Source organism: Bos indicus x Bos taurus, chromosome 4 (genome assembly GCF_003369695.1).
Source record: "Bos indicus x Bos taurus breed Angus x Brahman F1 hybrid chromosome 4, Bos_hybrid_MaternalHap_v2.0, whole genome shotgun sequence".
Taxonomy (NCBI): Eukaryota; Metazoa; Chordata; class Mammalia; order Artiodactyla; family Bovidae; genus Bos; species Bos indicus x Bos taurus.
The window spans coordinates 104,594,910-104,621,672 of NC_040079.1; the positions used below are offsets into that span (position 1 = coordinate 104,594,910).

The window sequence follows — 26,763 nt, forward strand, 5'->3', positions numbered from 1 at the left end:
GTAATGTGTATCAGTACTTCATTCCACTTTATACCTAAATTTGCACCTATATTCTGTTGCATGTATATACCACAGTTTGTTTATTCATTCACCCATTGAAGGACATTTGATCTGTTTTCACATTTTGGCTTCCGTGAACAATGTTACTATGAACATTCTTGTATATGTACTTCTCTGAGTACCTGTTTTCAGTTTGGGGGAGTACATAGCCGGGTCAGATGGTAACTGATAATTAACTTTTTGAAGAACTACCAAAATGTTTTCCACTGTGGCCGAACCATTTTACATTCCCACCAAATGTCTGAGGGTTCCAATTTTTCTAGATCCTTGCCTTAATATAAATATTGACTTTGTAATGTTGTTGAGTGGCTTAAAGGAGATGGGAGTTTCAAAAGGGAGAGCAGGGAGCAGCCATCCCTCCTGCTCCCTCTCATCACACACAGTGCCCATATCTGTCAAGGGCACACTTGGCCTTGCAGAGTTCACAGCCCCACTGCTCTTCCTCACATAGGTGCCAAGGTGAATGCTTGGTTGTGGGCTGGGATTGGACAGAGTTGGAGGAGGGGTGGCAGGACAAAGGGCTTCCCTGTGATGACATTTCTCTGTCCACATTCATCACAGCTCCCTCTCCATCTCCCTGTCCAGGCACTGTCTCTCTTGCTATTTGGTCTCCATTCAGAAGGCATTTGTTTTTCTTATAAGCAATTATAGTTAATATTTCTGGAGGGGGAAATGGCAACCCACTCCAATATTCTTGCCAGGATAATCACATGGACAGAGGAATCTGATGGGCTGCAGTCCATGGGGTCTCAAAGAGTCAGACATGACCTAAGTGACTGAGCACCCATGCATGCATAGCTAATATTTTCCAAGTTTAGTATACAAAGAATGCTGTAATAAAACATATGAAAACAGAAAGGAAAAAATGTGCAGAATTCCACCATATTGAGCAACAGCTGTCATTTTTGTAGTGCTTTGCAAGTTCTTATTCCTAAATGTTCTGAACACAGATCAGTTATTCTCACTTCAATACGCATATGTGTCAGGAGAGAAAATTTGAAATTACCCATGTCTGGGCTCCTCTCTAGAACTCTGGATTCATTCTTTGAGGTTAAGATCCCAGCATCTACTGTTCTAGGGGCTTCCCTAGTGGCTCAGATGGTAAAGCGTCTGCTTGCAATGCAGGAGACCAGAGTTCGATCCCTGGGTTGGGAAGATCCCCTGGAGAAGGAAATGGCAACCCACTCCAGTGCCCTTGCCTGGAAAATCCCATGGACAGAGGAGCCTGGTGGGCTACATTCTATGGGGTAGCAAAGAGTCGGATACAACTGAGCGACTTCACTTTCACTTTCTTTATAGTATTCATCCATAGCCAAGACTGTGAACCACAAAAGAACATAAAACTTTTTCTTTGACTTTCAATTTGTAGGTCCATTACCTAAAATTGACAAGTATTGATCACCAGTGTTGGTAAAGGGTGGTGAGAGAGGAGACTGAGCTCTGGACTTGGACTTACTTGGATTAAAAATTGTATACAAACTCACCAAATATTACACCTCAGTTTCCTTACCTTCCACACAGGAACAAAGCCTATTTTGTAAGGTTATTGGGAGTTTAAATAAGATAGCATTGAACTTGAAAAAATTAACAAATATTGATTTATTTTTCTATGGTACCATGTGCCCAAATAGTGCACTTCCATTTAGTGCTCAAAATTCTAAGGCTGGAGGAAACTTAACCCTTACTTGGTATTGTTGTTTAGTCACTAAGTTGTGTCTGACTTCTTGTGATCCCATGGACTGTAGCCTGCCAGGCTCCTCTGTCCATGGGATTTCCAGGCCAGAATACTGGAGTGGGTTGCCGTTTCCTTAGCCAGATGATCTTCCCAACCCAGGAATGGAACCCACATCTCCTGCATTGGCAGGCATTGGCAGGCAGATTCTTTACCGCTGAGCCACCAGGAAGAGCCCCAACTCTTATTTAGCCTAGCCCGTTATTCCACAAACATGAAAATACCAAGAGGCCATGCTAGGTCTATTGGACACATCATACAATTGTTATATAATTGGGATGACCCTGAGGAGTCTTCTCCTAGCCTAGTATTGTCTATCCCTAGTAATAGAAAATTGACCTTCAATCAAATGGTAATAAAATGTTGAAGGGATTGAATGGAACATACAAGTGAGAATCTTCTTAATTCTGGATTTTGGGCTGGTACTGCTGGATACCATGATGAATAAAAATATTTTCTTTATCTGGAGTGACTGCCAGAAATTCATAGCACTGGCTGCATACCAGTCATCTAGAGGAAGTCTTCAAGCTTATTCATACCTGGACTTTACCCAGAGTTTTTAATTCAGGATTTAAACGTTCTTTTGGTCTATGGTACACAGAGGGAACAGGGATTTGCCTGAGGATCAAAAAGAAGGCTTTAGAGAACCTGCTGAGGAGTGATTAAAAATTATCCTACCCATCATTAATTTAACATGTATCTGGAGTAAAATGTCTTTTTCAGGTATTGTATTTGACATCATCCGGGCAAAAGAAGAGAAAAACAGTATACAGTTAAAGCATGGTGGGCAGAAGATTGGAAATCAAATAACAACAATTTATAATTCCTCCTAAAAGAGATGTAAACAATGTAGAAGCTCCCTGTTTTATAAGAGCAATAAGCCAGGCAAATTCCAAGTAACAAGTGTGGCAGATCTTTGGGGGAAAAAAAAAATCAATTTTAGCCCTGGATTTTTATTAATTCTGACTTGCAACTGTGTTCTAACAGTTTGGCTCAAAGATACAGATATAGGTGTATCTATTTAGGTGATTTTTTTTTTTTTAGGTGGAATATATCTATCAATATTTATGGTATAAAAAGTTAGAACTGAGAATTTTTAAAAAATGTATTCTTGATTCATTTTAGAATGACAATAAAATTTTATATATTAACATAAATCATAATTTTATGAGAGATAATTTTAATTTCCCCTCTAAAAAATAGTGATTAAAAACAGCATTGTTTATATATTTTACAAATCTCTTTTGTATCTAGCTTAGGAGACAGTTGAACTCTCATATCTGCTTCTCTTTTCAATATATTGTGACATGTTGTTTGGCCTAAGTATATGAAGAGAATCATGCAGATATGTAGTTGGAAAAGGGAGGAGTATTTTAGTGGCCTTTTGAGATACTGGTGGAAATTATTCTTTGATACTACACCAGACTTGACAAATATAGTTTCTAAAGGTTGGTTGTAGTGTGGAATCTGAAACTATATCAATAAATAGTTCATACTCTGTACATTGATGAGAGAATGAGTCAGATTGTGTCTTAGTATTACTAAGAAAATAGTTTTTATCTCATTGAAGACTGTATTTTGAGAGTTTCTGCTATAATCCCGAGACAATGATGATTTTACACGCACCTGGCAGGGGTGAGACACCCTTCTTAAACCTTGGATTGAAGAAAACTGAAGAAAATTGAGCTAGATAAACATCAAGAAACAGAACACCCATTTTGAAGGGATCATATAGCAAAGCTAAGAAGCAGGAAGAATAACTAGACAGATTCAGTTTATAATCCTCCCCCCAAACAAAGTCTTTTTGAACAGAAAACTCTGCAAGGATAGAGTTTACTCATAGTATTGCTAAAGGGACATGCAGAGGAGATTTAGGAAAGAACCTAAAGTAAAGCACCAAAAAATCCTACCCTGAACTCACATGTCCCCACCCTGGGCTTCACCTTTGCCATTTTCAAGGTCTTTGTCTCACTGCTGCTGCTGCTGCTGCCAAGTCGCTTCAGTCGTGTCCGACTCTGTGCCACCCCATGGACTGCAGCCTACCAGGCTTTTCCATCCCTGGGATTCTCCAGGCAAGAACACTGGAGTGGGTTGCCATTTCCTTCTCCAATGCATGAAAGTGGAAAGTGAAAGTGAAGTCGCTCAGTTGTGTCTGACTCTTAGTGACCCCATGGACTGCAGCCTACCTGGCTCCTCCATCCATGGCATTTTCCGGGCAAGAGTACTGGAGTGGGGTGCTACTGCCTTCTCCCCTTTGTCTCACATCACCTCCCAAATTGCACCAAATTGTGGTGGCTTTCCAGGTGGCCCTAGTGGAAAAGAACCCACTTGCTAATGCAGGAGATTTAAGAGATGTGAGTTCAATCTCTAGGTTGGGAAGCTAACCCTGGAGAAGGAAATGGCAACCCACTCCAGTGGAGAATCCCCTGGACAGAGGAGCTTGGTGGGTACAGTCCCATGGGGTTGAAAAAAGCTAGGCATGAATAAAGCTAGCACATTGTATAAAATAAAACACACACACTGAATTTATAATCAGACTTTCAGTTCAGTTCAGTTGCTCAGTCGGGCCCAACTCTTTGAGACCCCCACAGACTGCAGCACACCAGGCTTCTTGTTCATCCCCAACTTACAGAGCTTGCTCAAACTCATGTTCATCCAGTTGGTGATGCAATCCAACCATCTTGTCCTTTGTCGTCCCCTTCTCCTGGCTTCAATCTTTCCTAGCATCAGGGTCTTTTCCACTGAGTCAGTTCTTCGTATCAGGTGGCCAAAGTATTGGAGTTTCAGTTTCAGCATCAGTCCTTCCAATGAATATTCAGGACTGTTTTCCTTTAGGATGGACTGGTTGGATCTCCTTGAAGTCCAAGGGACTCTCAAGAGTCTTCTCCAACACCACAGTTCAAAAGCATCAATTCTTCAGCACTTATCTTTCTTTACAGTTCAACTCTCACATCCATATATGACTACTGGAAAAACCATAGCTTTGACTAGACAGCAAAGTAATGTCTCTGCATTTTAATATGCTGTCTAGGTTGGTCATAACTTTTCCTCCAAGGAGCAAGTGTCTTTTAATTTCATGGCTGCAGTCACCATCTGCAGTGATTTTGGAGCCCCCCAAAATAAAGTCTGTCACTGTTTCTATTGTTTCCCCATCTATTCGCCATGAAGTGATGGGACCAGATGCCGTGATCTTAGTTTTATGAATGTTGAGTTTAAAGCCAACTTTTTCACTCTCTTCATTAACTTTCATCAAGAGGCTCTTTGGTTTCTCTTCGCTTTCTGCTGTAACAGTGGTGTCATCTGCATATCTGAGGTTATTGATATTTCTCCCGGCAATCTTGATTCCAGCTTGTGCTTCATCCAGCCCGGCATTTCTCATGATATACTCTGCATACAAGTTAAATAAGCAGGGTGACAATATACAGCCTCGATGTACTCCTTTCCCAATTTTCAACCAGTCCATTGTTCCATGTCTGGTTCTGTTGCTTCTTGACCTGTATATAGATTTCTCATGAGGCAGGTAAGATAGTCTGGTATTTCCATCTCTTAAGAATTGTCCATAGTTTGTTATGATCCACACAAAGGCTTTGGTATAGTCAATAAAGCAGAAGTAGATGTTTTTATGGAATTCTCTTGCTTTTTCAATGATCCAGCAGATGTTGGCAATTTGATCTCTGGTTCCTCTGCCTTTTGTAAATCCAGCTTATACATCTGTAAGTTCTCGGTTCACATACTGTTGAAGCTTCACTTGGAGAATTTTGAGCATTACTTTGCTGGCATGGGGCTTCCCTGATAGCTCAATTGGTAAAGAATCCACCTTCAACGCAGGAGACCCCAGTTCAATTCCTGGGTTGGGAAGATCCACTGGAGAAAGGGTAGGCTACCCACTCCAGTATTCTTGGCCTTCCCTTGTGGCTCAGCTAGTAGTAAAGAATGTGCCTGCAATGCAGGATACCTGGGTTTGATCCCTGGGTTGGGGAGATCCCCTGGAGAAGGGAAAGTCTACCCATTCCAGTATTCTGGCGTCAAGAATTCCATGGACTGGGGTCATAAAGAGTCAGACATGGCTCAGTCACTTTCACTTTGACTTTGCTAGTATGTGAGATGAGTGCAATTGTGTGGTAGTTTGAACATTCTTGGCATTGCCTTTGTTTGGGATTGGAATGAAAACTGACCTTTTCCAATCCTGTGGCCACTGCTGAGTTTTCCAGGTTTGCTGGCATACTGAGTGCAGCACTTTCACAGCATCGTATTTTAGGATTTGAAATAGCTCAACTGGAATTCCATCACCTTCACTAGTTTTGTTAATAGTGATGCTTCCTAAGGCCCACTTGATTTCACATTCCAGGATGTCTGTCTCCAGGTGAGTGATCACACCATCGTGGTTATCAGGGTCATTAAGATCTTTTTTGTGTAGTTCTGTGTATTCTTGCCACCTCTTTTTCATATCTTCTGCTTCTGTTAGGTCCATACCATTCCTGCCCTTTAATGTGCCCATCTTTGCATGAAATGTTCCCTTGGTATTCTAATTTTCTTGAAGAGATCTCTAGTCTTTCCCATTCTATTGTTTTCCTCTATTTCTTCACATTGATAACTGAGGAAGGCTTTCTTATCTCTCCTTTCTATTCTTTGGAACTCTGCATTCAGTTGGGTATATCTTTCCTTTTCTCCTTTGGCTTTTGCTTCTTTTCTTTTTGCTACATCTCAAAACTGCACCACAGAAAAGGAGGGAATACACAGCAGGCCAAAGCCAAAGATCACCCTGAAAGTCTGAAAGTGTTAGTTGCTCAGTTGTCTGTAACTCTTTGCAACCCCATGGACTGTAGCCTGCGAGGCTCCTTTGTCCATGGGATTCTCCAGGCAAGAACAGTGGGGTGGGTAGTGATTCCCTTCTCCAGGGGATCTTCTCAACCTAGGGATCAAACCAGGTCTCCTGCATTGCAGGCAGATTCTTTACCATCTGAGCCACCAGGGAAGCCCCAAAGATTACCCTAATGAATGGTTTTGGTAGAAAATTATAGTTTCTGAAAAATCTTGACCTGGGTATTAATGAAAGGTATCCTTAGGTCACATTCTACCATGTGTACCAAGAGACATAGAATCATATATTCACTCTTTTCTGTTAGGTTGATAAAGTTCAAGTCCTCTGTCCCTTAGGTGCTCTGACAACCACCTTATATGAAAAATCAACCAGAAACTAAAACCAAAGTCTGGTCCCAAGCCTGTTTAGAGATCAGCCTCAGGTGCCATCTCTAAGGGTGTAGTCAAGAGGACTCAGCAGATTCACAGTTCTACCAGAATTGTTGTTCGGTCCCCAGTTGTTCGGTTCCTCCTCTTCCAGTCCTACGATATACTTTTTATTTTAGTCTTCCTGACTCCTGAAATTGATGCTATTGGCCTGTCCCATGACTATTGAAACAGTTTTCTCCACTTCGTCTAGTTCACTACTCTCCATGGATTTCCTCTGGCCTCGCCTCTTGCTTGATCATTCTTCTCCTTACTCCTAAAATGTTGGCATTTCTAAGGCCTGCCCTTTATTTCCCACCTCTTTTGTCCTCCCAGGATGATTAATTCTGTTCTCAAAGCAATCTTACGACTTTTAAAATGTACCATTTTTTAAGCAATTATATGTTGAGAACTGTTTTTATTTCTTCATATTTTTTAATCTCACTTAAATCTTATAACAACCTTGAAAGGCTCTTAATAGTATTCCTGTTTTACTCCAAAATGTTACATTCCTTGTTCAAATCACAGCTTGAAAGATCTGGGATTTGGTCTTAGATATGACTACAAACTATTGTTTTAAACTTACCATACGCCACCCAATATAATACCAACCCCAGTTTTGGTCTTAGACTGGAGACCAGGGCTTTTCACCTTTAGGGCACTACAGAGACATCAGTGAAAGTGTTTTAAATAGAGATGCTCTTTGTCCTTTTTCACTGTTACTGAATAAAAAATCTTGGTAGATGGTTTTGATGCATGCTGTTAATACAATGATGAACTTGATACTTATGTTCAGCTTTCTGTTGGGTCATCACCTAGATGCCTACCAGAAACTTTGACTTTGACATGAACAAACTGAACCTACATTCTCTCAAATCTCCCCTTCTTGTATTTCAGATATTGTTAATATGTCACCATTCACACAAAGATAGACATTTGGGAGTCATCCTGGAATCCTTCTGCTCCTTCATTTTCCTTATCCTCTTGGCTCCAAATCCTGTGGAATTTAGCTGGGAGATGTTTGTACTGCTGCTTCCATTACCTGTCACCTCCAAACTAGTCTCCTTGCTTTTAGTCTCTCCACACTACAGTTCCATCCTACATCTTACTGCCTTCTTAATTTTTTTAAGAAGAGTCTTTTACCATGTTAATCATTCTTTTATTGACTTACACAAAGGGAAGTGAGTTTTAAATTGCAGTCAAAATATCACAAAGCAAAACCATGGCAATTTAATGGTGTATTGGGTATTTTCAAATTTTATCTTCTGCTATTTGACCTTTGAACTGTATTTCGGATGTGAGCAGATGCTGATGATACTTTCAGGAAATCATGAGAGAAGACTGAAGATGAGAGGGTTAAACAGGAAGATTTCTGTTTTTCGCATTCTGAATTGTAATGCTTGTAAATGAAAGTCGATCAGTTGCGTCCAACTCTTTGTGACCCCATGGACTATACAGGGGGATTTTCCAGGCCAAGAATACTGGAGTGGGTAGCCTATCTGTTCTCCAGCAGATATTCCTGACCCAGGAATCGAACTGGGGTCTCCTGTGTTGCAGGCAGATTCTTTACCAACTGAGCTATCAGGGAAGCCCCAATGCTTGTAAAGAGAATCCCTATAAGTAGTTGTGTTGAAATGAAGAGAAACAAGGAATCAGACAGCTAGGCTATGTGCTTAGTTGCTTAATTGTGTCTGACTCTTTGGAACCCATGGACTATATAGCCTGCCAGGCTCCTTTGTCCCATGGAATTTCCCAGGCAAGAATACTGGAGTGGGTTGTCATTTCCCTCACCAGGGGCTCTTCCCAACGCAGGGATCTAACGCACATCTCCTGCATCTCATGCATTGGCAGGCAGATTCTTTACCACTGTACCACCTGGGACACCCAAGTGTCAACCTTTCTGTTGATACGATTTAAATAGTAAGCTCTGCCTTGAAGGTATCCACATTTGGATATGTTTATGAATTAGTTGATAATCCAGTTGTGTTTTTCAACTTGTGGGGCACAGATCTGGGGAGTCTGGCAATTTTATAGCAAGGAATTAGTGAATGTGGATGCCGCTGTTTCATTGTCTACAAGTAATGTAATTGATACATCTATAAAATGTTTTTCAAGTGAATATAATGGTGAATGAAATATAAACTTAATGTGTCATAGTCGGTTGTTTCTTTATACATTTTGCTGTCAATGGATAGCCAATTACAACTACTCTCATGTGACTTGTTTAAAATTTAAGTTAGGAAGAGTTCCACATGCTTGAAAGGGTTAACAAGCATTGATTTAGTTGATACACAGCTCAAAAATGTACAGTTTTTAAAATATTTCAAGTGGAAATGCTGAAATGAAGATGGATATAGTACTCTGGAATTTCTGGAAAGATCTAAGTTTACAATATAAATTGGGGGATCAGCATGCAAATATTTTTAAAATCATGATACTAGGTTAGATTACTGAGTGAATAATGACTGTGGATTAAGAAAATAATAATAAGGGTGTCCAAGGACTAAACTGTAGGGCTCTCTGGTATTAAGGAATCAAGATGATGATAAAGAACCAGCAAAGCAGACATAGTGCCTAGTAAAAAGAGAGGGAAATGAAGAGAATATGAATCCTGAAAGCTAAGCATTTAAAGGACAATGATTGACTCTCAAATGTTGCTAAAAGGTCAACTAAGGTGAGGACTAAGAAATGACCCTTAGACTTTGAAATGTCAGGGTACTGGTGACTCTCAGACAATAGTAATTTTTGTGGCATATGGGAGAGAAGTCCTTTTGGAGTGAGTGTAGAAGAAAGTTGGAGATGGGCAATTTCAGCCATTGGAAGAATTTTGCTGTGAGGTTAAAAAGAGAGATGGAGCAGTAGACAGAGAAATAGAATTACAGAGTCAAGAATTTGTTGCTGTTTGTAAGGTGAGAGAAATAATAGCATGATCACACACTGAGGGAAAAGTTCCTGGAGAGAACCATTTCAGCTGTGTTAATACTACTATTTAGCCCCTTCCTGGTTTTAAGCTGGATTACATATTCTTATAATTACATGTCTATTTTTAGTCATTAAGCTTTAGACTCCTAGGACTGCTGAATGCTGTTTCAGTGAACTGCCTCTACCCTTCCTTCAAAGCACTGTTTGTTCAGGTCAACAGCAACATCCTCATTAAGAGAGCTAATGGTTAATTTTCTGCTCCATAACTCCTTAATGCGATGATTTTGACCCCTCCTCCTACTTGTTGCAGCTCTTCCGTCAGCCTTCAGGCCAGCACTCTCTCCTGACTCTCCTTTCCCTAACCTCTACACCTTCTCAGTCCGTTTCGCCTGCTCCTGCCCTGCCCGCCTCTTCAGTGTTGGCATCTCCAAGGCCTTGCCTTTGAGCGTTGTCTCTCATGGACTCCCTCCCACAATTATCACATCCAATCCTTTGGTTTCAGTTTTTACCTCTATTCGTGGTTCAATAACCTATGTAATAATAATAGCATCTAACATTTACTGAGATTTCACTATTATGTGTCAGGCACTTTGCTAATTTCTTTATCTGCCTTGTCTGCCTTCCACCCACACTAAAAACTCCTCTGAATATTACTATCCTCATTTTCAAATGGGCAAGTTTTTGCTCAATAAGGCTCTGAATCTTGCCCCAATCCCAGGGAGTTAGCAAATGGCAGAGCTTTGATTGAACTTACTGTTTGTCTGACTCTAAAGCTGTTGTACTTTACTATGCTTTATTGTCATCTAAAAGTCTAACTCAGATCTCCCTAGTTTTAAACTGGCATATCCATCCAACTGCCTAATGGACATAGCTCAGGCCACTGCTCCAGTATTCTTGCCTGGAGAATCCCATGGACAGAGAAGCCTGGTGGGCTCCAGTCCATTAGGTCACAAAGAGTTGGACAAGACTAAAGTAACTTAGCATGCATGCAGGCATTTCTATCTTAATAGGTACTAACCTAAACATATCCCAACCTCTTCCCTACCCTGTAGATGCTCCTGTTCTAATATTTCCTCCTCTGATATTCCTTATTTCCTATTATGGTTTCTCTTTCAATCCAGTGCCCAAATTTAGACTGTTCTGGATTTTCCCTCTCCCTCTCCCTCATACCGACTGTCTCCACATCCATCAGGTTCTGCATCCCAGTGCCGCTGACATTCTCCTCTGCTTTCTCATTGACTTCCCGCTGGTAGGCTCCCCATTGCAGTTGGTTCTCCCCACAGTTGTTGAGGTTAGCTCTTGAAAAAGTCAATCTGATCATTTCATTGCACTCATGAACGTCTCATGACCCTTGTCACCTCCATTGTCCTTTCCATTCTATTTACAACATCACTCTATACTTGCCCTTGCCACTCTCGCCTATCAGAGGCATCAAGAATGCACATGATCAATTATTAATATATGATATATGAGGACACTCTTACATGCTGAAGAACACAAAATGAGTTTCAAAGTCTTCACTGAATTTTAAGTGGCTTATCACATATTTCTCAATCAACGGAAGGCTGACATACAACTATTGTTATATGTATAAACTGCTCAATATTTTGACGTTAAAAAAGACATTCTTGTTTAGAACTACATACAACAAGATTATTCTCATGTGAAACTCTTGTTTTAATTAATATTCTCAGCTAGAGCTGTTCTCTGGCTGGGGATCCTGCATATAGGGGATATTGATTTTACATCATAGAGTTGGGTAAAATGTGAGTGACCGAGTGGGGATGGGCAAGTGGGAACAGAGAAGGATGAGGACACCTATTCCAGAGTCTTTTCAAAACAGGAGTAGAAGGAACTATCTCTACAGCCTTAATAGCTGAACTAAAACAATTTTAAAAGTGACTCTGCTCCTTTGTTGCTGCTGCTGCTAAGTTGCTTCAGTTGTGTCGGACTCTGACTGACCCCATAGATGGCAGCCTACCAGGCTCCTCCATCCCTGGGATTCTCCAGGTAAGAGTACTGGAGTGGGTTGCCGTTAGCTTCCAATAAAAAATGCATGTGAAGATCGGAAAAGAGATTATACTTGATAATATGCTATATTTTAACACAGCACAACCTGGATCTCACTTGGACCCTGAAATAAAAAGGATAATCTTCTTATATAGATCAGTCTCCCAGACAAGAGGCCAAGGTTGTGGACAAGGGATTCTGGGTTGGGATCCCTTTGAGTTCAAATCCTGATAACTCTGTGATACCAAGTCCTGTCCTATCTCTGATTCTCAATTATCTTTAAATAAGGGGAAATCTTATTTGAAAGGTAAATGTAAGGGTTTCTTAGATGAAAAATTAACACTTACTGATCTGAACTCCTACACTGGAATGCTGTAAATAGCTCATGTCTGTTTAATTTTAACAGAATTGTAAGAGTAGAAGAAACACCAAAGTTTGTTTATTTCAGCATCATTATTTTACAGATGTGGAAACCCAAGAAGATCAAGAGACATAAACTATTTGTATACTTGTGAATAGACTTCAATATTCTAGTTTCCTAACCTAGCATCATTAACATGCTTTGATGGGACTGTTAGGAACTCACAGCTACCTAGGAGACTCATACCTCTATTCAGTTACCAACATTATAAGGCTGGAACATCAACTGTAAGTCAAGTGCGAGCCATAGGAAGGAAGGATTCATTTTCCTGAGGACCACAAGGAAAGCTTTATCCGGTTCATTATAGAGAGTGGAGAACATTCTATTCTTCTCACTTATTCCACTGCAACTCACCATTACTAAATTCAACAGGAATTTACTTTAAGGTGTTATTAACATCAATGAAGCTTTTTATTATCATGTACTTTTTCTTAGTCAATACATACTCAAGGACAGGTACTATCATGTAATTGTCTAACAATTATATAGTTTTTAAATTCTAGAAAATGGACCTACCTACAAAAAGATTGAGCAAAAACAATTTAGTAGATATTTAAAAGATATTTAAAGACTTTATTTTAATTAATGCTCTCAAGGCTTAACAAATACAGTCTTGTGTTGCCAATTACATTTTGGGGATGGGGAACAGGCATACAGGTTTTACTTGACAGAGGAGGTTTTTATTCTGGTTTCTTAGGGACTGAAGGTCAAATAATTTTCAATGCTCCCTGGCAGCTTTTAGCATGAGATTTCAGTATTCAATAATGAGATAAGATCATTATCTCAGAATGAGATAAGATCATTATCTCAGAATGAGATGAGACAAGGGAAAACAGGCCAACATAATTTAGTTTTTTTTTTAAATTTTATTTTATTTCTAAACTTTACATAATTGTATTAGTTTTGCCAAATATCAAAATGAATCCGCCACAGATATACACGTGCTCCCCATCCTGAACCCTCCTCCCTCCTCCCTCCCCACACCATCCCTCTGGGTCGTCCCAGTGCACTAGCCCCAAGCATTGGATAATTGAGAGAATATGAATCATTTTCCACGCTAGTTTTTTGTTGATGTTTAGTTGCTAAGTCTAACTCTTTGTGACCCTATGGACTGTAACCCACCAGGCTCCCCTGTCCGTGGGATTTCTCAGAATATTGGAGTGGATTGCCATTTCCTTCTCCAGAGGATCTTCCCCACCCAGGGATAGAACCCATGTCCCTTGCATTGGCAGGCGGGTTCTTTATGGCTGAGCCATCTGGGAAGCTTCCACTGTAGTCTAATCCACCACAAACTCAGTGTTATGACTTAAGACCGATGTGTGGGGTCAGGCTGTGATAGGAAGCAGATGGCACACTCCAGTTAGGACTGATCAGAAGTGTGGACAGGGTTTGGGAAAGCAGGATGGCTCGGCACCTCAGGGCTAGGCCTGAAGGAGGTGAGGAGGTAGCAGCGCCTGGAATCTGCCGGTAAGGAGGAAAAGCGGTCAGCACACAGGAGCTGCAGGAGAGGAGCTCTGTGGTGGGTGAGGCAGGAAAAGAGATGACCTTCTCCTTCCCACCCTCTGCAGCTCCTTGAAGTAGAACCATTTAGCCACTCCCAGTGAAAGAGGAGGGCAGGGAAGCCAGGGCATAAGCTTGAAAGTGGCTCTGAAGGGACAAGCAAAAGACATCCAGTACAGTACCACCAACCACACCAGGTAACATATCAAATGATATCTGTCTTCTGCTACCTAGATGAGGTGGAAAGGGAAATGGGATTTATACTATTATGATTCAATTCTTTATGATTCAATTCAAACAGTATGTGTGTGGCTAAATCCCTCAATTTCTCATATTTTTACATTGTAAAATGTGGGTAGAAAACCTACTTTCCAAATTGTCCTTAGGTTTGAGATAGTACTAATATATAGGGTATGTGTGTGTACTCAGTTGCTCAGTCAGTCTGACTCTGCAACCACATGGACTGTAGCCCACCAGGCTCCTCTGTCCATGGGATTTTCTAGGCAAGAATACTGGAGTGGGTTGCCTTTTCCTACTCCAAGGGATCTTCCCAACCCAGGTATTGAACCTGAGTTTCTTAAGTCTCCTGCATTGGCAGGAGGATTCTTTACACTAAGCCACCTGAGAAACCTGTAGTATACAGAATAGGACATAGCAAAGTCTATTTGATGCTGAAAAGTTTAGGGAAATAAAGAACTTAGTCCTCTAACATCTTTGCCATCAACTTGTGTCTACTACATGCTCTGTTCTTAGGGAATTTATATCCTTGGCAATTACTGAACTAGTTGGGAATGTATTACATGAGGATATCAAACCTGTATCCTCGACAAGCATTGACTGTAGTCTGATCTCAGTATGTCTCTGCACATGTAAGTTTACTATTTCTTAATTTATTTTGGTGCTGATGTGACCAATAAAACACACATGTACCATAGAGTGTTATGAAGTCATGGGGCCTCGTTTATTTTTATCACAGCGCGTTTTCTCTATCAAAGAGACACTGAAAGTGCTCTACCTTCTTGTGGGGGCAGGTCAAGAACACCTTTTTAAACAAAATTCTATAAGGAATCTTTGTACTTAAAAGGTTTAGGGACCACTCATCTATTTTGGTTTTATGTATCAACATGACTTGAATCTTACAAAGAAATATTAGGCCTTAAATGTATTTTTCTGAGGGAAAGTCTTTCCCGGTTCTGCATAATAAATTTGAGGGCAGTACTGTTAGAAGTTCAACAGTGCCTTTAAAATGGCGAGTCTCCATGCAGATAATAAATAGGAAAAAGTCTAATTTTAGGGTAATTCTCCAATATAGGAATGGGGATGAAATCTAGAAAATATATTTTGCCCTGAACAGAAATCATTCATGTTTAGCAAAAATAACAGAGGCTATATTAGCCCTTTTCTCCTCTGTCAGCATTTCCAGTATAACCCAGATCTTCTTGTCATTCTGTTCCACAGGCAGATGTGATGAAAAGAAAAAGGCGTGGGGATCCAGACAAACATGGCTTCACAGCCTGGATCCACAACTATTAGGTGTGTAAATTTGGATAATATTCTTCTAACTGGGTCTAATGTAAAAATAACCAGATTGCAATGCTATGGGGTTTTTTTTGATGAGATAGTTGATAATATGGGGATGAAAAAATTGATCTCCCTCCTTGGGTGCTATAACTCTTTAGAACTCTCATCACTTTAGTACTTAAAAATTTCAGGATTTGGAAGGACCTCTAGTAGTCTCTCATTTGCTTATTTTAAAGATGGAAATGTAAAGAGGTTATAGAAGGTATCTAATGATCATATTACTATATAAGTCATAAAATTCAGACTGGAATGGAACTCAGTCTTTTTCCAGAAAGCGTAATTTGTCAACGATCAAATGTAATGAGTAATTGAATCAAATCGAGTACACGTATCCACTGAGCCGGTCCTGGGACTCAAAAGGTGAAGAAGTCGACATAGCCAACAAGGTGACAATCTGGTTGAGCGCCAATACAACCCCATAAGACGTCTGACGATCCGTCACAAGACAAATACACTGAGCATATGCTCAGAGGGAGGAGAGATGTAACTCTGTCTGAGGTAGAAGAACCTAAAGAAATCTAACTTGCATTTAATAAAAGGTGGAGACCCTTTCAGCCATCTGCCTCAGTATTTATTAATTTAGCAAATATATGTGTATCCACAGCTATGTATCAGATGCTGTCTTATAGTAAGGAAGAAATAAAGTGTTAAACATTTGGCAATTGAGGACATGAGGAAGATACGCTGCAGAAGGCATATTGCAATCAGTTACTGATGATTTCGCTAAGAACAAACCAGGTACGAAAGTTTAATGAATTGTCAGAACAGCAGGTAAGGCCATCCTACGTGTCAGTGGCGTACCTGGCCAGACCTCTGAGGTTATCCTTCAGCAGAGGCACTAACGCTTTAAGACGCGGGAGCCGTTCCTCCGCCTCCATCGCTCTGCATCCTGTCCTGGCCAGGCTACAGCGTCTTCACGCCCCGCGGGCCACGCCCCTGCGCGTTGGTTGGTCTTTCCAGAAGTGATGAAACTTCCCGCAAGCATTACAGGAGCTGGGAGGGTATAAAGTGAAGGGTGAGAGGAAAACCCGCAACCTGCAAGCCGCAGCTGGGCCCTTCCAGCCCACCCGCCCCACCGGAGCCCAGGTAGGCCCGGCAGCCGCGGGTCGCGGCGCCCTTGCAGCGTGCCGCAGGGCCGCCCCGGGAGAGGTAGGAAGATGTGCGGCAGCATAGCCCGCCCGAAGGGTGGGCAGACGCGGATCCCGGCACCCCGGGATGCTGCAGCTCCAGCCAGGCCGGGGAGGCGGGGCCGATTGTTGCGCACCTGGGAGCCAGCTGGGGTGGGAAGACCTCCGCTGGTCTGGAAGAGAGGGGTCGCGTGACCCCCAGAGTCGCGGCCCTGCCGCTCCGGAGAGGCGGCGGCGGCGGTTTAAGTTGGCGCCTGTAAATTTCTTTCTTTCTTTCTTTTTTTTTTTTTAAAGTTATTGTTATTATATTGCGTCGAAACCTGCGGAAATTTCTGCATTTCCAGGGTCCTGCCCTTGATGGGCTGGAGGGAGCACGTGGTCCGAGTGCAGCTGGGAGTCGCGGGGCCACGCGTTCCCTAGGCTCTGATCCTGCATAGAGTCTGCTGAGCTGTCACGGCCTCGGATACTCCTTACCTCCGGTTTCCACTCGGTTTCTCTTAGCTACCCCTCCCCCGACCTCTTGTTGCAAGACTCAACAAGTGACTTGCTAAGCAAATCCTGCCCAGAAGAGATCGGTTTGGGATGACAGGTGGCGCGGTCAGGGAAAAGGCAAACAAAAACAAAAAAAAAATCTGGCATGGCTCAATGGTTATCTGTTTTATAGGAACGGCTTCAAATTAATGTTATTATTTTGAGTGAAGGAACACTCCCCCCCACCCGCCGCCCCCCAGCCTGTGGCCTACATTATTTCCTAACCGTCTGTTGCCCATGGTGCTTGACAAATAATTTAAGAGCACCAGTAACTCAGCTTTTTCATTGATTGATCGCAATATTGTAAGATTCATTAGAGGTAACTTAGTAGGTCTTGAAGGCAGGAGTTAGTTGCTGAGATCTTAAACTTCACCATAGCACTTAAAGTATTGGTTTAAGTAAATGTGCTGAAACAACACTCCTATTCAGTAACAATTAGCCACATGTGAGTATTGAAAACGGGAAATGCTGGCTAATCCGGATTGAGGTTTAATAGAGAAAAGCAATGTAAAATATCCTGTCAGTATTTTTGTACTGATTTTACATGTTGCAGTAATAGTAATACTATTTTCAGTACATTGTATTAAAATCTATTTAAAATTTAATTTTTTTCTCTTTTAATGGAGCTACTAGTTTATTAAGCATTACATATGTGGCTTACATTTCCATTGGACAGCACTGCTTTAGACTTTTATGAGGAAATATGGAAAATTACTGGAAACAGGTAACAGCAGTGGGAAAAAGCCTTGCCAAGTAGGATGTTTGCAAGTAAAACAGATCCCAATATCAATAATTGCTGATAGTTTTAATTTGCTTTTCCTGCTGAAGAAACGTGTGCTTTGCAGTCATTTGTCATCCCTTTTTTCCCTCCAATTGAGTGCTTAAGTGTATTGCTATAGCACAATTAGTGGGATTCACCAAATAGTGTTAAGAAGACTTAGGGAAATGATTCACTAATGACCTCATGTGATTTTCAAAGCACTTTCAGAGCCTATTTTTCATTGGTATAGAGTCAGAGGTAGATGGCTTATTGATAGTCAACTCACTTAAATCACACTGAATTTTCCCAGTAAATCTCAAAATAAATCCAAGCATACCTGGTTAGTTGTGCTTTGCAGGTACTGCTTTTTTTTCTTCAAATTGAAGGTGCATGGCAAGTCTGCATAGGCACCATGTTTCTCAACAGCATTTGCTCGTGTTGTCTGTCACATTTTGGTAACTTCAAATTTTATTACCGAAATCTGTGACAAGTGATCTTTGAAGTTTCTGTTGCAAAAAGCTTGCTACTTGCTGAAGATTCAGATGATGGTTAGCATTTTTTTTAGCAATATTTTTAAATTATAGTATGTACATTGCTAGACATCATGCTATTGCACATTTAATAAATAGACTACAGTATAGTGTAAATAAAACTTTTATATGCACTGGGAAACCAAAAGGTTCACGTGACTTGCTTTATTACAACAACCAAACTGACAGTGTCTCAAAGGTGTTCCTGTATCTGATTATGGGCATTTGGTCAAATGCCTGGAAGGGTCCACATAGAACGTGTGATACTTCTTTCCAGGTTGTTTTAATACAGCTTTCCATGTATTTGGTCTGGTCTCATGAGAAGGACCTAACAAGGCCATGGTTCTTCTGGCCTTGCGAAGATGAACCGCGTTGTTTTTCAGAGATACTGCTCTGTTTGTCCCACCTACTGTGGTTCATTTTAACATGAATGAAATGTCTTCAGACGGTTGTTCCAAGTGATTAATGTAACTTGAATATTTATATACTTTTTGATGACATTTATCAAGGCATTTGCTACAAATTTGCATCAAAAAAATACCAAAATAGTTTCCAAGAGTTCTAGATTTTTACCTAAGTAATGTAACTGTTTGGAGTTGACTGCATCCAAATAAAATGTCTCTATTTTTACAGCTAAGAACTGAATTTGAATAGAAAAGTAATTAACATTTGTATTTGTATAGGAAGTACTTACTTGCTTCTTGGCCTACAAAGACAAGCCATGTTGTTTATCAGAGATACTGCTCTGTTTGTCCAGGCTGCCACGCTGTTTATCAGAGATACTGCTCTATTTGTCCGGGCTACTTTGCTTTCTTTCTGACCATGGTGGCTTTCAGACAGAAGTGTTTAAGAACATTTTGGTCCTTTAGAACATTTTCATGGTGAACATTTTGTATCTCTGTCAACTTAAAAAAGCTTCTTTTGTCATTAAGCTAGGATATCAGATAATAGTGCGTTCTCTTCTCTTTTTACAATTTCTTTGATAATATTTGAATAAATCACTTGGCGGTAAGGTAGAAGTAATGAAATGTTTATAATATCTAGGTATGTTAATATTACACTTAGGCAGTATGTACAGTCATCTTTTCTACCTATTAAATGTCTGTTACGACCAACCTAGACAGCATATTAAAAAGCAGAGACATTACTCTGCCAATAAAAGTCCGTCTAGTCAAAGCTATGGTTTTTCCAGTAGTCATGTATGGATGTGAGAGTTGGACAAAGAACTGATGCTTTTGAACTGTGGTGTTGGAGAAGACTCTTAAGTCCCTTGGACTGCAAGGAGAGCTCCAACCAGTCCATCCTAAAGGAAATCAATCCTGAATATTCATTGGAAGGACTGATGTTGAAGCGGAAACTCCAATACTTTGGCCACCTGATGCGAAGAACTGACTCATTTGAAAAGACCCTGATGCTGGGAAAGATTGAAGTGGGAGGAGAAGGGGATGACAGGGGATGAGATGGTTGGATGGCATCACTGTCTTGATGGACATGAGTTTGAGGAAGCTCTGGGAGTTGGTAATGGACAGGGAAGCCTGGCGTACTGCGGTCCATGGGGGCGTAAAGAGTCAGACCCGACTGAGCGACTGAACTGAACAGGTAAAGAGATGCATTTAGGGGACTTGCCTGGCAGTCCCTGGCAGTTAAGACTCCCAGACTGACTGCACAGGGTGTGGGTTTGATCTCTGGTTTTAGTTGTTGTTCAGGTGTTCAGTCCTGTCCAACTCTTGGTGACCTCATGGACTGCAGCACACCAGGCTTTCTGGTCCTTCACTGTCTCTAGGAGTTTGCTCAAACTCATGTCCATTGAGTTGATGATGCCATCCAACCATCTCATCCTCTGTTGCCCTCTTCTCCTGCCCTCAAACTTTCCCAGCATCAGAGTCTTTTCCAGTGAGTTGGCTCTTTGCATCAGATGGCCGAAGTATTAGAGCTTCAGCTTCAGCATCAGTCCTTCCAATGAACACCCAGGACTGATCTCCTTTAGGATGGACTGGTTGGATCTGCTTGCAGTCCAACGGACTCTCAGGAGTCTTCTCCAACACCACAATTCAAAAGCATCAATTCTTCGGCATTCAGCCTTCTTTATGGTCCAACTCTCACTTCTGTACATGACTACTGGAAAAACTTTGATTATACGGACCTTTGTCAGCAAACTGATGTTTCTGCTTTTTAATATGCTTTCTAGGTTTGTCAGCTATTCTTTGAAGGAACAAGCGTCTCTTAATTTCATGGCTGCAGTCTGCAGTGGGGGAACCAAGATCCTGCATGCCTGTGGCGCAGCCCAAAATATTGAATAAAAAATAAAAGAAAGGAGATGCATTTATTCTTAAGACCTAAGAGGCAATTGTAGTATGCTGGAGCATCTCTTGGATTTTTCAGAGCTTTTGGGATTCTGGGATGAAGAGAGTAGACTAGGATCTCTGGGTGGGCTGGAGCCAGTCTGCATGTGTATCTGTGTCTTGGGTGTAAACCTAGGATAGAAAACAGAACGTGGCCTGAACACTGCTAGCTCTAGCTGACCAAATCAAAATGTCAGAGGGAAGCAGGCTTTGACTAGGGGCTAAACTGCTGTATATTAATAGCCGGCTGGATGTAAAGGTCATTCATCTTTTCTGAATACTTGTAAGTAGATTAAAAATCATTCTCTTATCCTCTGTGCCTGCCAATCTACTGGTAGATTGCTCTGGATAAGATAACATATTTCACGCTTTGAAGTGGCTTATGCAAGTTTTGGGAATCGAGATTGAATGCAGACTTGAGTTGGATGTTGACTATTTAATTGATCTGCTTTTGTCTCCATAGAGAGCCTGGAGCTTCATCGCACCATGTGTGGCATTTGGGCGCTCTTTGGCAGCGATGACTGCCTTTCTGTTCAGTGTCTGAGTGCTATGAAGATTGCACACAGGGGTCCGGATGCATTCCGTTTTGAAAATGTTAATGGGTACACCAATTGCTGCTTTGGATTTCACCGGTTGGCGGTAGTTGACCAGCTGTTTGGAATGCAGCCAATTCGAGTGAAGAAATATCCTTACTTGTGGCTCTGTTACAACGGTGAAATCTACAACCACAAGAAGGTAAACAGAATAAAACCAGAAGGTATCTGGATGTGATTAAGCCTCAGAGATAGTTGATTATAATAATTTTATTTTGTTTAATGTTTTTTACTTTTCAACCACTTCCCATGTTCATTCTCACTTGCTCCAATTATATATAGATAGACAGGGCACAGATGCACAGAGGTAGAATGACTTGGTCACCAAAAAATAAATGAGGATTCCATTTCAGGTTTTTAACTCTTAAAAAATCTTTTTTTTCCCTATTATTAATTTGAATACCTGTGTTAGGCACCAGGGCTACAGTAATAAATATGAGAGGTAGGTCTGCATACTACTGGAGTGTATTCCTATTAAGGAGCAGACAAAAAAAATCATTGTGCATATACTTGTGTTCTTGTGTGTTCAGTCATGTCAAACTCTTTGTGACCCCATGGGCGGTAGCCCACTAGGTTCCTCTGTCCATGGAATTTTCCAGGCAGGAATACTGGAGCAGGTTGCCATTTCCTTCTCCAGGGGATTGTCCTGACCCAGGGATTAAACCCGAATCTCACATGTCCTGCATTGGTTGGCGGGTTCTTTACCAGCTGAGCCACCAGAAAAGCCCCATACATATACTAAGCTTTATGAAAAAAGGAATTTGGAGTTGATGGGTATGGGAGATCAGTTTCAGTACAGGTTTGTCAGAGAAGGCCTCTTGAGGAGCTGTCATTTAAACTCAGACCTAATGGACAAGGATGAACTAGCAGGGCTGGGAAGAGCATTTTGTGCAGAGCGAACAGCATGTGTAGAGCCCTGGGATGTTCATAAGTGAACAAGGGGCAGGTGGGCCAGATGGGCTTGGAGAGGTCGGGCAGGACCAGAGCAAGCAGGACTTGGTAAGACGGTAGAACGTAATTCTAAGAGCAATGAGATTTGAAGATTTTAAGGCAGGGATAGAATGTAATATCTTGTGGGTGATCCTGCTGTCGAAAATACGCGCAACCTAAAAGTTGAGAGTTATGTTTTATTCTGTGGGAATGTTAGGACAGTATCTCTGGTGACCCCTAGAGAGCCAATCCTGAGGAGGTGGGGGAGGAGCCAGGCTATATAAAAGTTTGCAGAAAGAGGCAGGTAATCTGAATAATAAAAGATTACTGTTAAGAGAAAACAAAATCTCTCACATGAGGAGATTTAGGGATCTTCTATGTATGGGAAGATGCAAGTGTCCAGGCTTGCTGAAATCATTTCTTCCGGTATGCATCTAGCTCTCTGGGGCCAATCCTGCTTTCTTTATCTCTCACATACTAATTCCTTGTTTACCATTAGAGATGGCAAAAGTGGCCAGTGGCCCACTCACCCATCCTCCCAGCTCCTCTGCACTTCCTGGAGAGGAAGTAGATGATGGCTCCCAAATAGCTGGCTTTGTTTCACCTGGGCTTGGAAATTTGCATGTGGAAAAGGCTTGTTTACTGTGAGCATAAAACAGAAAACATTTCATTTCAGATTGCCCTTAAAGTGCTGTTGTGTAATTGTCGTAATCAGAGCCAAGGGTCAGACAGGTAGCCAGATGCAGTGGAGTGCAAGAAGGAAGCACTAAAATTGGAACAGCTTTTAATCTGGTGAAAGTGTACTCTTAGAATGAGAATGGTGAGGGTGTGAAAATTCTGACCCGAGGAAGCCACATTTGCTAAGAGCATTGCAATATGGAATTATTTGGGGCTAGGGTTTCATAAGAAAATTTTGGATCTGAAATGGGCAAGTTATTTTTTGTTGCTTGCCTCCGCAACTGTTAATTTTGAAAATTCCACATTTATAGAAAATAACAGAATATAGAGCACCTGGATTGAATAACTGCTAACGCTTTGCCTTTTTGGCTTCATCTCTCTGTCCGTACTACACAGACGTTCAGTTCTGGGCTTAATCACTTTAGAGTATACCTAGGTGGTATAGAATCTGCCGCTAATGCAGGTGACGTGGGTTCAATCCTTGGGTCAGGAAGATCCCCTGGAGAAGTAAATGGCAGCCCACTCCAGTGTTCTTGCCTGGAGAATCCCAGGGATGGGGGAGCCTGGTGGGCTGCCATCTGTGGGGTCGCACAGTCGGAAACGACTGAAGTGACTTAGCATAGCATAGGTGGTATAGAATCTGCCTGCTAATGCAGGTGACGTGGGTTCAATCCCTGGGTCAGGAAGATCCCCTGGAGAAGGGAATGGCAACCCACTCCAGTATTCTTCCCTGGGATACCCCACAGACAGAGGAACCTGGTGGACTACAGATCATAGGGTCACAAAAGACTCAGACATGACTGAGAGACTAAACATCAACAGCAACAAATAGTGTGGCACTTTAAAATGTGTAAGCATTTATCTCCTAAGAAGGACATTCTTCTACTTTATACCAATACTATTCTATAACTCCTGAGAATCCATAATACCCTCTAATATTTAGTTCATAGTAGATTTCACCAGGTGTTCCAAGAATATATTGATATTTATAGCTGTGTTTTGGTTTGACTCAGATTGCATTCAAGGTTTATACATTTGGTTGTGATGTTTCTTGGTACTTTTTGAGCCTTCTTGATATGTTCCTGTCATTCATGAGTCAGTCAGTTCAGTCACTTAGTCATGGCTGACTCTTTTCGACCCCATGAACTGCAGCATGCCAGGCCTCCCTGTCCATCACCAGCTCCTGTCCATGTCCATCGAGTGGGTGATGCCATCCAACCAATCTCATCCTCTGTTGTCCCCTTCTCTTCCCACCTTCAATCTTTTCCAGCATTAGGGTCTTTTCAAATGAGCCAGTTCTTTGCATCAGGTGGCCAAAGTATTGGGGTTTCAGCTTCAGCATCAGTCCTTCCAATGAATATTCAGGACTGATTTCCTATAGGATGGACTTTCATTCATGAGTAGGGATTTATATTTTAGTCATCCTCTGGTCATATGGCTTTAGCCATTGTTTATTGTCCACTTAGTTCACTTATAGGAATACTTCAAGGAAAATGCTTCTCATTTGAAGAATCATTACAATTATTCAAGGCTTCCCAGGTGGCGCTAGTGGTAAAGAATCCGCCTGCCAAAGCAGGAGATGCAAGAGATGTGGGTTTGATTCTTGGCTTGGGAAGATCTCCTGGAGTAGGAAATGGCACCCAACTCCAGTATTCTTGCCTGGAAAATTCCATGGGCAGAGGATCCTGGCAGGCTGCAGTCCATGGGGTTGCACAGAGTCAGACACAACTGAACAGCTGAGCACAACGGGCTATTGCCCACTGCACATACAAACACACACACAGATAGTTATTTAACAAGTTCCTTTCTTGTATTTGGACTTCCCTGGTGGCTCAGATGGTAAAGCGTCCGCCTACAGTGTGGGAGACCTGGGTTCGATCCCTGGGTTGGGAAGATCCTCTGGAGAAGGCAATGGCAACCCACTCTAGTACTCTTGCCTGGAAAATCCCATGGACGGAGGAGCCTGGTAGCTTACAGTTCATGGGGTTGCAAAGAGTCGGACACGACTGAGTGACTTCACTTTCACTTTCACTTTCTTCTCTTGTATTTAATTAAGGCCTACTGTACACCAGACATCATTTTCCTGGTGTTTGGAAGTGAAATGGAACAGGAAAGGTAAAAATGGACTTTCAAACTAGTGGGGCTAGAGGAAGGAGGCAGTTAGAACTTCCTTCCTGGGAAGTCCCTGGTGGTCCAGTGTTTAAGACTCCGTGGTTCCACTGCAGGGGCTGTGGGTTTGGTCCTTGGTCCAGGAACTAAGATCCCACATGCGAGAGGTGTGGCCACAAAACCAAACAAACGAAAACCAAAAAAAACTTCCTTTCTAAGCCAAGTTAGTACCATATATGTAAGAATGCTAAGTTGTATCATAGCAGTAGTGGCCTGACTTTCCCCTTAAATGAGATAGGAAATGCCTAGTTTTCCTTGAACAACATAGCTGCTTTTGCGTATTTTGTGAATACGTTGTTAAAAAGTTAAATATTTTGAAAACATTTTTTCTTCTAAATTAGCCAAGTATGTTGTATGTTCAGAAGCAGAGGAGTTCCATTGCTTCTACCCATCGTTCAGGTTATCCAACGCAAACAGCTAAAATCTGTCTAAAGAGTAGAACCAACATTTTAGGCTTATGTGAAAAATTCTTCAGCGTAAGCTTCAAAGTCCCCCTTTTTTGATAAAAATAGAATTTACTGCAAAATATAGCCAGCAGTGTGTCGGGAGTAGATGAAGACCCATCAGAGAGAAGAATATGAGTGCAGGCTGGGCAGAGAGGAGGCCCTGTCGTGGAGGGAAGCGCTTTAGAAAGCTGCAGCCAGCATGTCAAACGGCGGTGTGATTTCTGGATGGTGGCAGGGTACTGGGAGCTTCAAGAGAGTGGGCAGTGTACATGTGAATCATTAACCAAAAAACTACCTGTGAGCTTTAGGCCAAAGAGCCATGGTGATGGGGTGGTCATGGAGGGTAGGTTGGAAGCTGTTGCTGGCTAAAAGTCATCGAGTGTTGTAGGCTCATTTATCCTGCAGGTACGTAAGCCCAGAAGGGTCAACAGAAGACCCTCTGCAACCCCTACCTCCTTGTGACAGAGATCACCACGGACAGTCTCTCAGAGTGGGGAGAGGCGACCAAGAGGTGACTTTGGGGTCACTGAAAGTGGCCAGAGCCCATCTTTGGACAGTTCTGAGCTTTTAGGCAAAAGGTTAAGAAATTACAGAGTGAGTGTGGTTGTGAAGCATGCTTTTCAGGTCATACAAGCATAGAGACTTCTTAAATTTTAAAAACATGTTTTAAGTGTTCAAATCTACCCAGCATTTCCATTTGATTTTGTTTATATGAACCTCTTCTCTATTATCAGCCAAAAATATGAGTAAGTACAAAGAGGGACACACTGAGAACTTTGCAGCCTCACAATTTACCAGTGGTAATGGAGAGCCGCGGGAGTTTGGGCCTGATTTAATGAAACCCTCTCTGCATGTGGTGGGTGTGATGGTATCTTTGTTGTTCCCCAGGAGGAGGTGGATCAATAAAGCTTCAGTATCATCATTCTGTCCGTCCCTGAGAAGTAGCTTTAATGCCTAATGCAGAAGAATGGGATGCTGTAGACCTCCCCAGGGCCAGCAACTTTTTTTTGGACCATTTGTCTCCGTCATCATTGCGCAATTGTCCATCAGGAAATAGTGTCAAATGTGTTTGTCCTTTTGCTTTCTGTTTTCATAGGAAGTGTTTCAGAGGACACATTTTTTGTGTCATGACACCTGGACAATCTATTTACTTAACTTACCTATTTATGTAAATACACATGTATTGGGCTTCCCTGGTGGCTCAG

General features: G+C 41.7%; 1 protein-coding gene across 4 annotated transcripts in view; it reads left to right on the plus strand.

Moving 5' to 3' along the window:
• The window catches only part of ASNS (asparagine synthetase (glutamine-hydrolyzing)), a 147,939-nt gene that overhangs the window by 110,011 nt on the left and 11,165 nt on the right, over positions 1-26,763 (plus strand). For 3 of the 4 annotated variants that reach the window (XM_027540089.1, XM_027540093.1, XM_027540091.1), the window contains exons 4-5: positions 15,330-15,404; positions 21,206-21,477. In XM_027540089.1, coding sequence (XP_027395890.1) covers positions 21,229-21,477 — 249 coding nt within the window. In that variant the 5' untranslated portion in view covers positions 15,330-15,404; positions 21,206-21,228. Of the gene's footprint in view, positions 1-15,329; positions 15,405-16,431; positions 16,539-21,205; positions 21,478-26,763 lie in introns of those variants that run through there. The other variant, XM_027540090.1, reaches the window with a different exon arrangement.